The sequence below is a fragment of the Rhagoletis pomonella genome, unplaced genomic scaffold (genome assembly GCF_013731165.1).
Source record: "Rhagoletis pomonella isolate Grant_MI unplaced genomic scaffold, Rhpom_1.0 Rhpom_scaffold_04393, whole genome shotgun sequence".
NCBI lineage: Eukaryota > Metazoa > Arthropoda > Insecta > Diptera > Tephritidae > Rhagoletis > Rhagoletis pomonella.
The window spans coordinates 1-15452 of NW_023462943.1; the positions used below are offsets into that span (position 1 = coordinate 1).

The 15452-nt window shown below is 35.5% G+C and overlaps 1 protein-coding gene across 1 annotated transcript; it reads left to right on the forward strand.

Annotated features, from left to right (window-relative positions):
- The first annotated feature begins 6 nt into the window (after positions 1–6).
- Positions 7–15022, forward strand: LOC118754683 (poly(A) RNA polymerase gld-2 homolog A-like). The gene is made up of 8 exons (XM_036489570.1): positions 7–186; positions 722–1212; positions 2407–2578; positions 8794–8937; positions 12143–12333; positions 14178–14269; positions 14370–14485; positions 14551–15022. The coding sequence occupies exons 2-8, from the start codon at positions 817–819 to the stop codon at positions 14955–14957; spliced, it is 1518 nt and encodes a 505-aa protein (XP_036345463.1). The 5' UTR covers positions 7–186; positions 722–816; the 3' UTR covers positions 14958–15022.
- Positions 15023–15452: the final 430 nt, after the last annotated feature.

Consider the following 15452-nt stretch of genomic DNA (forward strand, 5'->3'; position numbering starts at 1 on the left):
CCCCCCACCTGGAAGTTTGATTTCGTCTGGTCCATGCCCCACTCCAAAAGTAATATCATCTCCGAGCATAAGTGAACACGACGATCATAACCATCTCCATTTTCATCATTTACACCACCAACAGCAACCGGTTAATATCGCAAACCAGAATGAGGTGACACCATCAGCCAGCCATTTGAAGCGCAGGTGTGTAAAAATCTAATATACGTACATACATATATGTATTAAATTATAATTAAAAAATAATAAGAAGCGTGCTTTAATATCAAACCGAACTAAGAATTAAAAAAAAATAATAATTTTAATTAATTGAAATATTGCTCGACATTGATAGACAGTCCACTAAAATAGAAATAAACATTGAAGACTAAAAAATATAATTTCGCAAAAGAGTATGGGGTGTTTTACTGCATTTTATTTTTAATCTTACTTTTATAAACCATGAAATTGAAGTTAATAAAACTCACCCCAGAATTCCAATGAAATAAGGGTTTGTCTTTATGAGTGTTGAGCAATATCGTAATGAAAATTATTTTTACGGGATCACTACAAAAATACTTTTCGTTTCAAACTACCGAGTAAGGGCTCTGTTTAAGATATATATGTATAAGCCTGAAAAAAGCACTGTCCTCGCTACAAAATTGTATTTTTTAGAATCGGTCATATGCATATAATTTTATTGGATTTTAATGTGTGCAAAAATTATTTTAAATTGTTTCAGCTCCACTCCACAAATGGGGGGGCGGCACTATTATATCGCAACAATCACAGCAACACCATCGTTTTCCGCAGTCTACACAGGCAACACAAAGCGGCATGGTAGCCACTTTAAATAGCGGTGGTTCCCTACGTCAACGAAGTGGTGGGCGTAGTCAACAGCAAGGCCTCCAAAATCATCAGATGGCTGCTCCACCGCCAGCATCTATTTCACATGTATATCCACAGCATAATCTACTTTATGGTGGCCCGCCTACACATATACGTTCTACGGCAAATTCACCTCATGACTATTTCACACACACGCCACCCGATCGTTTTTTAGCACGAGCACATCTCGTAGAAGCCAAAGAAGCACCCAGCACATTATTAAATAATTCTAAATGGGATAATCTATCGCAGGGCGTTTGGAATAAATTTATTAACTCACAGCAAACGGAGGAAACTTTCAAACAGAAGATGCGTCTATGGCGTTACCTTTATATTATTGTTAAGGTAAATATCCCTTGTTTGGCCAAGACACATCATGTGTTCATGAATATAATCTCTAGTGGCCACAATTTAGTTTTGCTATAATGGATGCTAAGTACTTACAAAAGTCAAAAAAACGTAGAAATTTAGGATTCTCTAAATACTAAAGTGAAAACTATTTAAATTTTTGGATGCTAAATTCTATAATTGTTTATATGCTACAAGTGTTGTTAGTTGTTGAAGATTCACTACCAAGCCGCTGTTAAATCGGTTAAAACACAATGGTTGTCGTCAAGCTCAACTAACAATAGACCCATGAAACGTGCTGTTTCGACTGGATTGAACAGAATGAGAGGGTATTAGCTGATTAGGTTTAAGTGGGCAGGGGAAGAGGTGATTGGTGTCATCGGACAAGTCGCAAACCTAGTGCGTTTAGGAAGACGGCCTATATGTATGTATGTATGTTTGTATATGGACATACTAGTATGCATTTACAGGAATTGATATCTTTGGGACTTTTCTGGATTACCTCGGTATTCCTCTTACTTTATTTTTAGGGAACTTTGGGGTTCAAAAGTATATTCTAATTGGTGTTGAACAACTTTACTTTAATAGATTATTCTTTGGTAATTGCAAAAATATAAACAACTTAATACTTTTGCATTAGTATAAAAAGTTTGTAAACATTTTTGAACTTAAGTATTTACTGTACAGACATTTGGCATCACTGTTTACAGGGCACTTACGCGATATGTATTTGCATACCGTCGCTTAAAGTACAAAACCGCGTATCAACAAAATGCAAAACCGCTTATGTGAGGTAGCATAAATTATTTTCTAGAGAGTAAAAACGCTGATATTTCAAAATTATTATCTTTTTTTGTAAAGCAATCGCATTTCTGGCTAGTATATTTCAGGACGAATGAATAAGAGCTTGTATGAGCAAATCCAATTTTTGGCAAAAATGGCAGTTACGCGGTATTGCTGCTAAATGCTACTTTTTTGCATGTTCTCTTATGTATCATATATTAGAACGTATCAGAAAAGTATCATTTAATTTACGGTCTATGCTTATTTTATCTTTCATTTTTTAAATTACCAAAAATTAAGGTCCAGGTTTCTGCCACACTAATTTTTTCGGCAAATTTTTTTTAGTTATATAACTTTTCATGCTAAATAAAATGGCAAACTAAACTGTACGTATTTTTTAACTTACAGAACACTTATCCACGTTTCGGTCTGTATCTGGTCGGATCAACAATTTCAGGTTTTGGTGCTGACACCTCAGATGTTGATATGTGTTTGGTGTCACGAAGTAGTTCCAGTGTGGAACCTCGCATGGAGGCTCTGTTTAACCTTACAGTTCTACGAGATTATTTGAGCAAATCAGGTATGTATTCATTATGGAATAATTCAGCTTGCAATAATATTTAGAATAGTTGATTGTCGTGACTGAGACAAAGGCCGCATTTTGATAGGAGTTAAGGGGTTTAAAGGCACTACAAAAAATTACTACCTACCTAAATTTTACTATATTGCATTTTCTCCTAAAACAATAATTTTGTAATGCAAGTTGCACGGCGCACGGTGCATTTTTTTTGGGGGTGTGAGTGATCAAAAATAGGTAAAAACGTAAACAAATTTTGATCAAATATTTTAAATGTAATAATTCATGAGATATATATGTATATATATTTTTTTTTTGTATGAGAATTGAAGTCGGTTTTTTTTTGCCAAAAATTACTTTTTACCATGGAACGGATTTTTAGGACCTAAAAACCTATAAAAAAGGCAAAATAAAATACCGAAATAGGCTGGAAAAGGCAAAATAAAATAGCGAAAAAGGCAGGAAAAGGCACTAGGTATTGCAAAAAAAAGCCAAATAAGGCACTAAAAAAAAGACAGAAAATACGAGGAGCCGAGGTATACCGTGTATATTTTTAATCTTAAAAAAAAAAAATTTTAAGTGCTATAATCATTTTTTAAAGGTAGAAAAGGCAAAAAAAAAAGGCAAAAAAAAAACAACATCAAGTGTGTATATATGGAACCAGGGAAAGCTAATCATGGACATTCTTAATCGAATATACTCTATCTCTTTAGTAGAAAAAAGGCAATTTCCATAAAATCCGTTCCCTGCATATTACCTTTACCTTAGCTTTTAAATACTAAGCCAGAACTAGCCTAAACACTTATTTATACAGCCGTCTACTATGAGCTATCCCAAATAATTTGCATATATAAACTAGTTGCGGGAAAGTGCGACTTTTTATGTAAAAAGACTTTGAAGTCAAAAAATCTTATAATTTTAGGCAAACCAAGTAAAAAAGTCTAAGGCACTCCGCACATTACGCGCCTAATCATAGTAGAGTAATCGTTTTGTCATGTCAAAATGAATGCATGACGACTCCACGTCTGCACACTTGGGCGCCCTGCGTAAACCCTGCTTGCGCGCACATTACACATTCCTAGTATGTATATATACATACTTTGGCAACGAAGCTTTACACCAGACCTGGGCAGCGTCCGCCCGGCGGGCGTCGTCGCGTCGTATTCGTGTATACACACACACGTTCTGCTTGGGAAGGCATCGAAACCTTCATTCAACTGCAGGACTTGTTCGCACACACCCAGTGACATCACTTGCACACACACTACAAAAATGTTCTGCCGAAGCTGCCCATCTCTGCTTTACACCGTACGTTGGCATAGTAGAAGAGCATTTCCCTAGTCAACATGGGTTCCGCGGTTCGAATCTCATCGGACGAAAAATATAGTTTTTTTTTTTTCTTTTTTATTTTTATACCCGAGCGCACTTGTGCTCAAGGGTATTATAACTTTGTTCACATAACGGTTTTTTGTAACAGCCAAAACGAATCGAGATAGATATACAGTTCAATTCTGAGTACTCCCGGGAGTTTGTTCTCCGGGAATTTGTTTCTCCCGAGAAAGAAATCCTCCAATAATTAATTCTCCGGGAGTAGCATTTTCTCCGAAAATTTGGGAGGAAGAAATTCGAACTGCGAAATAGCTGTTGAAACTTTTTTGACAGCTCAACTTCGCCATTTAAAATAAAAAATCCTGAGGAAATTTTTGTTCATGGTAGGAGGAAAAAAAGAAGAGAGAAAACTTCCAAGGAACTTCTGTTCAGAATCGGCCTGATAGACAAATGTATAAATAAATGATCAGAATGAAAAAAGAAATCGATTAAGCGATGACTTTCTGTCCGTCCGTCCGTCTGTCTGTCTGAGCACATGACAACTCGAGTAAAAATTGAGATATCTTAACAAAACTTGGTGTGTATACTTATTTTTAGCGCAGGACGGATGGCATTGAAAATGGGCCAAATCGGACAATAACCACGCCTACCTCCCATATAACGGTAGTTTTCAGAAATACGAAATTGCGATTTTTTAATAACTGCTGAAGCTTATTCACTCCAAATTGATATTTACAATTATTTTTAGACGAAAAATAAATATATAGTTTTTTTTTTTAAATGGGCGTAGCCGCCGCGCCCACTTATGATTGCATGTGTATATCTTGGTAACCGCTCCACCAATTTCTCCCAACCTTGGCACCATACCAAACGGCTGAAAATATTTTAAATCGGACAATAAGCACGCCCACACATCCCATATAACGGTAATTTAGAAAAATACGAAATCTTCGGTAAATCAGCAAATGCTGAAGCTAATTTATTCAAAATTAATGTTCGCAATAATTCTTTAGCAAAAAATACGTTTATGATAAAATTTTGGAAAATAAGCGTGGTACCGCCCACTTATGACCACATATGTGTATTTCGGTAACCGTTCGACCATGTTTGTACCCAACTCGGTATGATTACTGTGCTTGCACCATAAAAGCAAAACGTTGAAAATCATTAAAATTGGCTAAAATTACACCCACTTTTCATATAGCGATAAATTTTAGAACGCCAATTTACTCAAAATTGATACTAACAACAATCCCTTGAAAAATAGTAACATCATTATAGAATTTTGGAAAATTGGTGTGAAACCGCCCACATATAAGTTTATCTCATTATGTCTAACTGAACGTTGTATTTAATACTACGTTTATGCGTGCGAAATCATTTCATGAATTTGGGCTAAAATTGGCTGCATAAACACACTACACGAAAATTAACCATGAATTTGGGCACCATTTTATGAAATCGTGAAGTGGAACTCCGGCAAGGCCATGTTTAACAAACAGCTGTTTACTAGGGTTATGAACCCGATGCAGCGAAACAAAGCTGGCGCCTTCCGCGGACCGCTAGTCCTCTTTCTCGATTTGACAGCATCCAACCTTTCGCTGACGTCACATCATTATTTTTTCGCAGTAGTGATGAATATTAAATTTTCATGTTGTACCTAAAAGTAGATACACGTACCTAAACAGTAAACATGTATTTTTGTGTGCGTACATTTTTGGTAGTTGGTGGACTACATTTTCCTTTTGTACCATAACAATTTTTCTACTTACATGAAACAATATTTTACTACATTCCAAATTTACCTAAAATAATGTTGCTTGTACCGACGGTACGTACAAATTTAAGAAGCTGAACAACAATTGACAATCCAACCTAGTTTGACATCACTATTTCGCACCACTTGTTCGCTTCTTCATCTGCTTCTTCAAAATTATTCTTTACACTCTCATTCTCAAAATAATGTGACGTCACACCCAGTTGCTCTCAGCTCGATTGGCGCAATCTTGTATTCTATCCATGATTCAATAATACAAGGTTAGATAATTATTGACAGCTGCGGTTTGACACTCGCTTACAAAAGGTTGCATTTGCGAAGGACAGAGAAAGGATGCAATCCCTTGTTGCGAAAATGGTATGTATAAAAACTGCAAAATGACTCAAAATTAAAATAAGACTACTATGAGATTGATATAAACATCCAATGTTTATGTTTTCATCAGTTAAATATGCTTCATATGCATATACAAATAAACATATTGCACAAAAGCTTATACTTTTATTTCACACCTATGCTACACTGTTTCCATGTAAATTTGCAAAGAAGCAACACGGTGCCACTGCTAAGGGAGCGGTGCGAGAGAGACAACTGTCAATTTATCGAACCTTGTATTATTGAATCATGTGGGGTGTTCACGGTTCGTTCCAAATTGTGTCTGAAAATGTAGACGTCTACATTTTGAGAAATTTTTAGCATCAAACTGTGAGCACCCCTTTCTAGCAGTCGTCGCAAAATCGTCTCAAAACTTTGCTGGTGTTGCCAGACATTTCTTCCTTGCGTGCATTTTTTATATGTCGCCTTTCGATTATGTTTCTGAAAAATTGTAATTATTTAACTTAATTACCAATTTGTAATATTTGTTATTTCTTTTCCTTGATTTGTTTCTTTTCATCAGAGATTGCGCTCAAATTAAATGCAAATACAGAAAACGTGCCCAATAAATAAAAAAAATGTGATTAGTATTGCCATAATGCAACTCTGCTGCGAGGTTGCAAAATGTTGACGCGTAAAAAACATACCTTTGAGTGTGACAAAATGTAGACGGCGTCGTTTTCCAATTTTGTATGGGAAACAACAACACCACAGATTTTACGGTTAGAAAACGTCTTAAAATGTAGACGTCTACATTTTGAGACACTATTTGGAACGAACTGTGAACACCCCAATGTATTCTATCATTCTTGGGTTATGAAGTTTTTACACCAAAGGCATGTTAGAGGCATAACCATGACTTAAAACACCGGAAAAGTTACGTGGATTTGTTGTAATATTAAGGAAATTCAAATGCACTAAAAGCAATTTTAAAATAAGGCGGATCATTTTCTGGTACCAACGCCTTTTGCAAATTCAAAAAAAAAATGCTAAAAAAAACCACAACCCTACTGTTTAGTTTTTCGCTACTGCGCAGCCACTTTTTCAAAACACCATTTCATGTATTCGCGAATTAAAGGCCCTACACACGCATTGATTTATCGGCCAACCAGTTGACCAACCTACTTAACGAAATTCCCTACAAACGCACCAACCAGTTGGCGGATTTCATTTGAATAAGAGTTTTTGAACTGTGAACAACAGAACAGCACCGGTAAACTTTGCTTCTCATTTTTATGTATTTATAACTGCTACCGCCCCCGTTTTCACAAATTATACGCATTTTCACCAGCGAAACGAACCAAAAAACACATGTTAACGTTAATGCGCCTTTAAAAAAATGAAATCGAATTTAGGTTGCCAACTTGTCTACACGCAGAGCAACAAGTTGACCAATCTGTCTCAAAAATCCAAAAATTTTGATTTTGCTCCAACCTGACGAACAACTTGACGAAGGTTTGCGAACTTATATACCACCAACTTCTAGCGGTTGGCCGATAAATCGGTGCGTGTGTAGGGCCTTTTATGCATACACGGAACCAGTTTTGAATTCATGAAATGAAGAACTCGTAAATTCTTCCGCATAAACGTAGTGTGAGATGTTTGAAAAAGGAATAAAAACCACCCCTGCCTACCATGTAGCGGTATGCTTACCATGTAGCGGCAGTTTTCGGAAAGGTGAAAAAACTATATTTAATTTTTGCACTGGATATTTATTGTTCGGCTCCACTCGAACTTAGACTTTTTTACTTGTTTAAACAAACCTTTTAAATTTCTTGATATATGTACACCGACTTTTTATTTTTTATTCACCTAGAGCATCTAACTATCGAAACCTTAAAGCGAAGCGCACATTAGCGCGATTCATACGTTGCGAATCCGCAGAGCTATAAATTACAACAATGCCACCCATATATTTTAATGAGCTAGCGCACACTTGCACGATTCCGTCGCTGCTAATTTTTCGAACATTCAATGAAAGTGAAAAGTGTCATAGCAATAAATGCAAAGAAAAAACTAAATTGTGTTGCTCAAAAACGAATAGAAAACGAGTGCAAAAATACACCGAAAAAAGGAAAAATTAAGTACATCGGAATTCGACGCAAAAAAAAGCGCACGGGTGTGTACACGTTTGCGGATTCGAAGTTAACAGCCAAATTCGCAGCGATAGAATCGCGCTAATATGCGTTTCGCTTAAGTTATGTCATGCCTTGCTACGTATTCGCAACGCAGGCTTGAAACAAGAAAATACCAGATGTTAAGAGACAAACAATGGATTGTGTAGATGATGAGTAACAGTCACATCTCTAAATGTGATAAATGCAAGGGTGTTTTGCAGGTATACATACAAATGTCGAGCAATGGCAATCTTGGCAAACAAATGACGCTGTCTTTCGCGCCAAACTTCAATACGGAAGAATGTATAAAATTTTAAGGGAGTAATTTGCAGTTACCTGAAGGAAGGAAAGTTTGCGCGTTGAAGTTGCATAGATTTTTAGGGATTACATTTGTATGCAGGTAGCAAAATCTCCATATTAACCATGTGCTTATAAAATCGATGGCTTTGCACAGAAGTTCAGTAACTAAATTTCCTTTGGCGTAGCCGGTTGTGCTTGGACGTGTGATGATTAGTCATGCATTAGTTTTAAAAGTTATTTCGAGTTTGTGGAGTGCACATATATATCAGCGTTAATTTTTTTACTCAACTGCAATGCTAATGTTATTGTATTAAATGTAGCCGAGTTCGAGAATTTCAACCTAATCGAAGCAAAAGTGCCAATATTGCGCTTCAGGGATCGTATTCATCAGCTGGAAGTGGATTTGAATTTCAATAACTGCGTTGGAATCAAAAACACGCATTTACTCTATTGCTATTCTCAACGTAAGTAAAATTTTCATCACACTTACTATTTAAGATCGTATTGCTATGTAGTACGTGTAGTATTGTAATCTTTTCGTTACTCAAAGGACATTTATTCAATATAATTATGTGAATTTTTGGCAAAGAAACCATAAATTTGATTGATTGATAGATAGTCCTTTTAAATTCAAAAAAGTGGTAAAATTTCGTGTTTTATAGAAAAGTTTATCCGAGACCTGAAAAAGTTGTTTAGTTTAAGGGCCGTTTTTTTCAAGCCGCTTTTAAAACTTTGAATGACAGAGAAATTTTAAAAGCTGCTTGAGAAAACAGCCCTAGTATTGCATAAAAAATCAAAAGATTGATGTGCAAAAAAAAACGTGTTTTTCGACATCGGCTGCATATTTTGTCAAATATTCACAAAATTATTTTATATATGTACGTATGTATGTGCATAGAAGCATGGTAAAGTAAAACTATACATATATATGTACATATGTATGTAGCAAGCATGCTCTTCTATGGGGATGTGTGCAGGGATGCCAAAGTTACAAATTAGTGCGATGTCCAAAGAACATGCCGATATCAATACCACATCAAGAATTATGAATACAAGATTGTGTTCTCCCTGCGGCGATGACATTTCTCTAGTAAAATTAAACAAATCCGAATAAGGGGTTAAAAGGCACTGTGTCAAGACAGTACATTTTCTTAATGTTCAATTTTCGAAAGAAAACGTGGTTTAAAGCGAAGCGCACATTAGCGCGATTCCATCGTTGCGAATACGTTGCGAATTCGGCTGTTAACTTCGAATCCGCAAACGTGCGCACACTTGAGCGATTTTTTCGCGTCGATTTCCGATGTACAATTCACTCAATTTTCCCTTTATTTCGTGTATTTTCGCACTCGGCGTGCCCAAATCGTACAAAATACTATTATTACGAAAGTTTTTATTAGTTTTTGTACATTACACGTTTTTTTCTTTGCCTTTATTGCTGTGACACCTTTCTTCTTCTTCTTTGACGCCTTCAAAACGCTGCAAGCCGCGTTTCGAACGCGTCAATAGAGAGGAACATTGAATGTTCGAAAAATTCGCAGCGACGGAATCGTGCAAGTGTGCGCTAGCGCATTAAAATGTATGGGTAGCATTGTTGTAATTTTTGGGCTTGCGGATTCGCAACGACAGAATCGCGCCAATGTGCGCTTCGCTTAAGTCAGTTAAATTGTAAAAAATATGTGATATATAAAAGGAATTAATAAAGAAACAGTTAAAAAATTGTGATTTTTTTAGAGAATTGGTGAATTTCAGTGCATTTAAAGTCTCTAAGGCGTTGTTTACTTTTACTTGAAAATTGTCAAAATCGGCAAAACCAACGTTGCGGTTTGTGGAATGCACCACCTTTGTTCGCTACATCGTGGCTCTGTTGGTTGAGTGTACTAGAGTAACCTGGTGTAGGAAAATGCGTTCGACTGTTGCGACACTTTTAGTGCACATAATAATAGATGGTCGTGGCGGCCGTATATACACTCACTCACTTAGGCTTTCTGCTCATTGGTCGTCCAATCATAGTTGAGTCATAGTTATCGTCATGAAGCAACGATTACATGACGATTACACTTCTGCACACATGGTCGTGATATTTCAATTCATTTGGCGTCTAAAAATTCACTTGGAGCAGGTATTTTCTGTTTTTTTTGGTTGATATTTTCGCGAAATATTTACAAAAACCTGCAATTTTTTAAATATAGACTGTGCTGCAACATTTCTAGACGTAATTTTCCAGTAATATCTCTTCTTTTCTTTTCCTGGAATGTGTTTTGTGTATGCACACAGAGACTTAATACAATTTCGTCATATTTTATAGTTAAAACGCTCATATTTATTAAATTTTAATGCAATTATCCACATTTTAATAATTTCCACAGATTTTATGCAAAAAAATACTAATTTTTATACAATTTTAATGCAAATATTAACTTTTTCACTAATTTTCCCCCATAAAATGTAAACAAACAATGCGTGCACAACGATTAGCAAACGACAGTGCCGTACTTATCCGTTTCTGCATCTTCTACGATTTGCCGATAACTAGCCGATAACGACAAGTGTGCAGATCTCCTTTGAAATGCATGTGCTCGGCTCAAAATTTCAGGGCGAGACGATAACGCAACTATGATTGGACGACAAGTGTGCAGATAGCCTTAGGGCCGGTTACTCAATGTCTGGTTAACACTAATATCCGGTAAAACATCGTTATCGACGTTACCGACTCCATGTTATATGCATGGAGCCGAACACGTTGATAATGATGTTTAAACGGAGATTAGTGTTAACCAGACATTGAGTAACCGGCCCTTAATGTTTTGCAAGCTAAAATTTCGTTATTTTTTTTTTACAAATATATGGTTCATACTATAAATCAAAGTTTCAAACTGTATACAAATATACAAATGTATACGAATTAAGCAAAAAATTAAAAATCAACGTGATTTCTTAGCCACTTAAAATTTGTACATTATTATACTAAAATTGAATGGGCTATAAAACTGCATTCCAGAAGTTCGTTAAATCGGCTCTAACGGCCGTTTGTTCAATGTCCGTTACCACACACTGAAGGTAAAATAATAATATTAAAATAATAGATTGGCGCTTACACAATATGTTAGTGTTTGGCTGAGCTTCTCCTCCGCTTTCACTAGCGATTTGTGTTAACCAGACATTGGGCCGTATGCATAAAACCCAAGCAAATGCTTTTTCTTAAAATTTCAAACCTTTACTCAATTTGTTCAAATAAATTTAAATGAAAGGTATGAAATTTTAAGAAAAAGCAATTGCTTCGTTTTTATGCATACGGCCTATTGAGTATGTTCCGGTACTACTGCATATAGTTAAAAATAGTCATCGCCCTATGCGTTTAATGTAACGCAAATGACTTCTGGATTGATACATGTTCTTTGGTTGGTTTAGTTCAGCTATGCCTCGAAAATGGAAGTGTGCAATGATCTTTACCCCACTTCCCTTTTATAGTTTTTGTCCAGTACTTGGCAACCCTGATTCACATCCACATGTGACTTCCATGTATAAAATTTGTTTTCATGCAGTATGGCAACAATATCTAAAGTTCGTCTCCAACCTTCAAATCTGTGAAGAAAGACGGCGAAATGTGTTTTGCATATCATCCTGCACTAATTGGAAGAAAAAATTTAATTAAAGAAATATTTTTTTTAGTTGATTGGCGATTACGTCCTATGGTATTAGTTACAAAACTGTGGGCACAATATCACAACATTAACAATGCCAAAAATATGACAATATCGAGCTATTCTTTGGTTCTCATGGTAATACACTTTTTGCAGTACGCTGTCAGCCCAGCGGTGCTCCCATGTTTGCATGAGTTGTTCCCTGACAAGTTCACCTTGGTAAGTAAAGAACTGCATACAATTTATATTATACATTTAGTGGAAAATTTCGTACTTTTGTTGCACTTTGAAATCTACATACATATCTGTGTTCGTATGGAAAAGTAGCTTATGTCGAAAGGCTGGCTTTAGTATAAATCGGCATTCGCAGCATACGATTGCGAATTACTCACTGGCGCTGAGCCGTTGAACAACTTTTGGCAAATAAACGTGCAAGAAATAATTCTGATACTAGCAAGTCAATATTCTTATTAAGTCTCTTCAAAAAAGTCCTTGTCGTTTAAAGAATAAAGGGAATGCAGCATTATACTAAAGTCTGCCTTTCGACATAAGCTACTTTTCCATACGAACATAGATATGTTCTCGTTGCAATAATTTTCGCAGCTAAGGCGGCGGTTTCGGTAAAGAGGAATTTACATGAGGCGATTTTGCAGGCAACTTTTAGTTGAATGCAGCACTTGCCTGGCGTAAATGGCCTTTTAACTAATCGATTTCAATGAAGTTGGTCTGCTGTCTACTTTTGCCCGTTGAAAGTTTAATCATGTAAATTCTCCATATACTAGGTATACATATCGTCGATGTTTTGGCAAAACCGCCCATCGACCAATTGCAAACCGCCTATCCTAACGGCACTCAAATTTTACAGGAGGCATTGCCTTGATATGCGGTATATTCTTTAGCTATTATTTTAAAAATCTGTTGTTTTAATACCGAATTTATGATTCTTATGCATAAATCTCGATGCCTGGAGTTCAAGGTTACCAAATCCCATTTTTGTCACAATGGCGATTTAGGCGGTTTTGCAACAGGTCGATGGGCGGTTTTGCAAAATCATCAACGATATATACATATATTTTTTGAGTTCTAAATTCAATGGCAGGGAAACCTCTGCTCAAACGCCAGGTTATTCCTCCAAGTGTGTTATGTTTCGTTATTACATATATTTAAATTGGTTTATATCCATTTACATATATGTAAGCAGCAGTCCGAATTACCACATGGCCAAGACCTCGTGCAACTTCTAATTTTCTTTTATCTTTCATCAATTTACCAGTGTTGTCGCATCTAATTTAATTGGGTGAATTCCCATTGCCAAATATATTGTTGTATTTCGAACTTGCCTGGTTATCAGGTTATGTGGATAAAAATTAATGTTCTGTAGTGTATGTTATTGTTGTAAAGAGAATAAAAAATATAACCACATAACCTCATAATCAACCAGGCAAGTGTGAACAACCACATTTGTATCAAAAAATTGTGTTTCAAATTATTTTAAAGTGCTTTCAATTCAATTTGTATTGTATTTAAATGGCAGGGAACTAAGTCCTCATATCGCCAGGTTATTCCTCCAATTTAATAATTATTTAATTATTAGTCAATTTCCAAAATTAGTTGAAAGTGCTTAAAATATGTTTCATGTCAATTATATGCATTTACTTTGGAACAGTTATGTTAATACATTTATTTTTTATAATTTTTTTTTTATAGTTAATTTGTTCATACTATAGTACCGTTTACATTTAATGAAAGGCCTTCATTTTTAATTTATTTATTTTGCTTTAACAAAAAAAACTCGACAGGTCAGCACGACCATCCATACCCATCGAGGAGCCATTTGCGACTTAAATTCTCTATAAGCGATTTTTATTCACACGACATCACTTCGACAGTGAAATGCCTACATTTGGTATGTTGTGGTTTCGGTGAGCCACTTAACCAATGTACGCAGGATAAAAATCGCTGTTACCGAAACTGCTGCCTAAGTTCTGAAATTTCCTAAATCATAAGTACGTCGTTACACTTTAATAACACTTCGCTTCGTATCTATTTTATTATTATTTCAGCTGCGATCAAATGACTTTGGATACGTGGACATGAACGAGACCATTGGGTCATATGAATCAAAAAATACGCAATCTATCGGTGAACTTTTTCTGTATTTTTTCTAAAATTTTATATTTTTTTCGAGTAAGTAATATGGTTACTAGTGTTTTTAACATGGATTTTTAATTGTATTCACTATTTTTTTTTATTAGTTACGCTCAGTTTGCAATCTCAATTCGTACTGGTGGTATCCTGCCAATTAATGTCTGTCGTCTAGCGAAGTCGTCGAAAAATGATATCCACCAATGGAAGGAGCTCTGTATTGAAGGTAAAAATATTAATTCAAGGATGTCATACGATGTGATTTGCAATTTTTTTTTTTTTTTATCATAGAACCTTTTGATTTAACAAATACAGCGAGGTCGGTGTATGATTTCGAAACTTTTGAACGTGTCAAAGCAGTATTTATGGCTTCGTGGCGAATGCTGCAACAAACACTTGATCTAAACGCTGTTTTTGCACCAATCATCTTACCAGCACTTCATCATATTGTTTCTCCATTGAGTCACACTGTCCTACAATATGAAGATTCCAATGTTAGCACGGCATCGGAGACTTCAACAAGAGAAAACACTACACATGGTTCAGATCAAAATAGCGGTACAAATCCATCTCCGACTGTTACACTGCTTGCTTTAACAAATGAATCGAATAAGCATGCTTCTAAAGAAATTAACAACAACAACAACAGCGGAAATAGTAACACTGTTGGTGGATCACGGACTGAGCTGGTTTCTTGAGTTTAAAAAAGGTACATCAACCCAATGAACCATTTGATGGATATTCGCATAACGTCCGCTTGTATGTAAGTTTAAATATCGAGAATCATTCCTTAGTTCGTAAAACGTCTAGTCAATCCAAAGTCTTGATTTAATATAAACCCCAATGGGAGTTGATTCAAAAGACTGAATATCTTACAGATTTAAACATAAGTTAGAATTTTGATATTTGTATGCCTTTAGTCTGAATTATCACTCCTAATGTCAACATCAGGCTTTGTTTTTTAAGTGTAAAACGAAAGTAATGCAGTTAACAAATTTACGTACATATATGTGGTATACTGACAAATAATCGGCCTTGTTGCGAATTCAATGCGAACAAATATTCCTAAAAAATGTAAAGCAAAACATAAAACAAACTTTACCACCACTTAAAAAGGTAGAATTTTTTTAATTAAAATTTTTTAAATAGTTAATATTTAAAAGTTTCAAACTTTGTACGAAATTTAGAAAAAT

Bases quoted from the DNA above. Each gene is read 5' to 3' on its own strand.
- LOC118754683 (XM_036489570.1), top strand. From the start codon at position 817: ATGGTAGCCACTTTAAATAGCGGTGGTTCCCTACGTCAACGAAGTGGT. The intron at 1,213-2,406 runs GTAAATATCCCT...TTTAACTTACAG, and splicing joins ACCTTTATATTATTGTTAAG to AACACTTATCCACGTTTCGG. The intron at 2,579-8,793 runs GTATGTATTCAT...TATTAAATGTAG, and splicing joins AGATTATTTGAGCAAATCAG to CCGAGTTCGAGAATTTCAAC.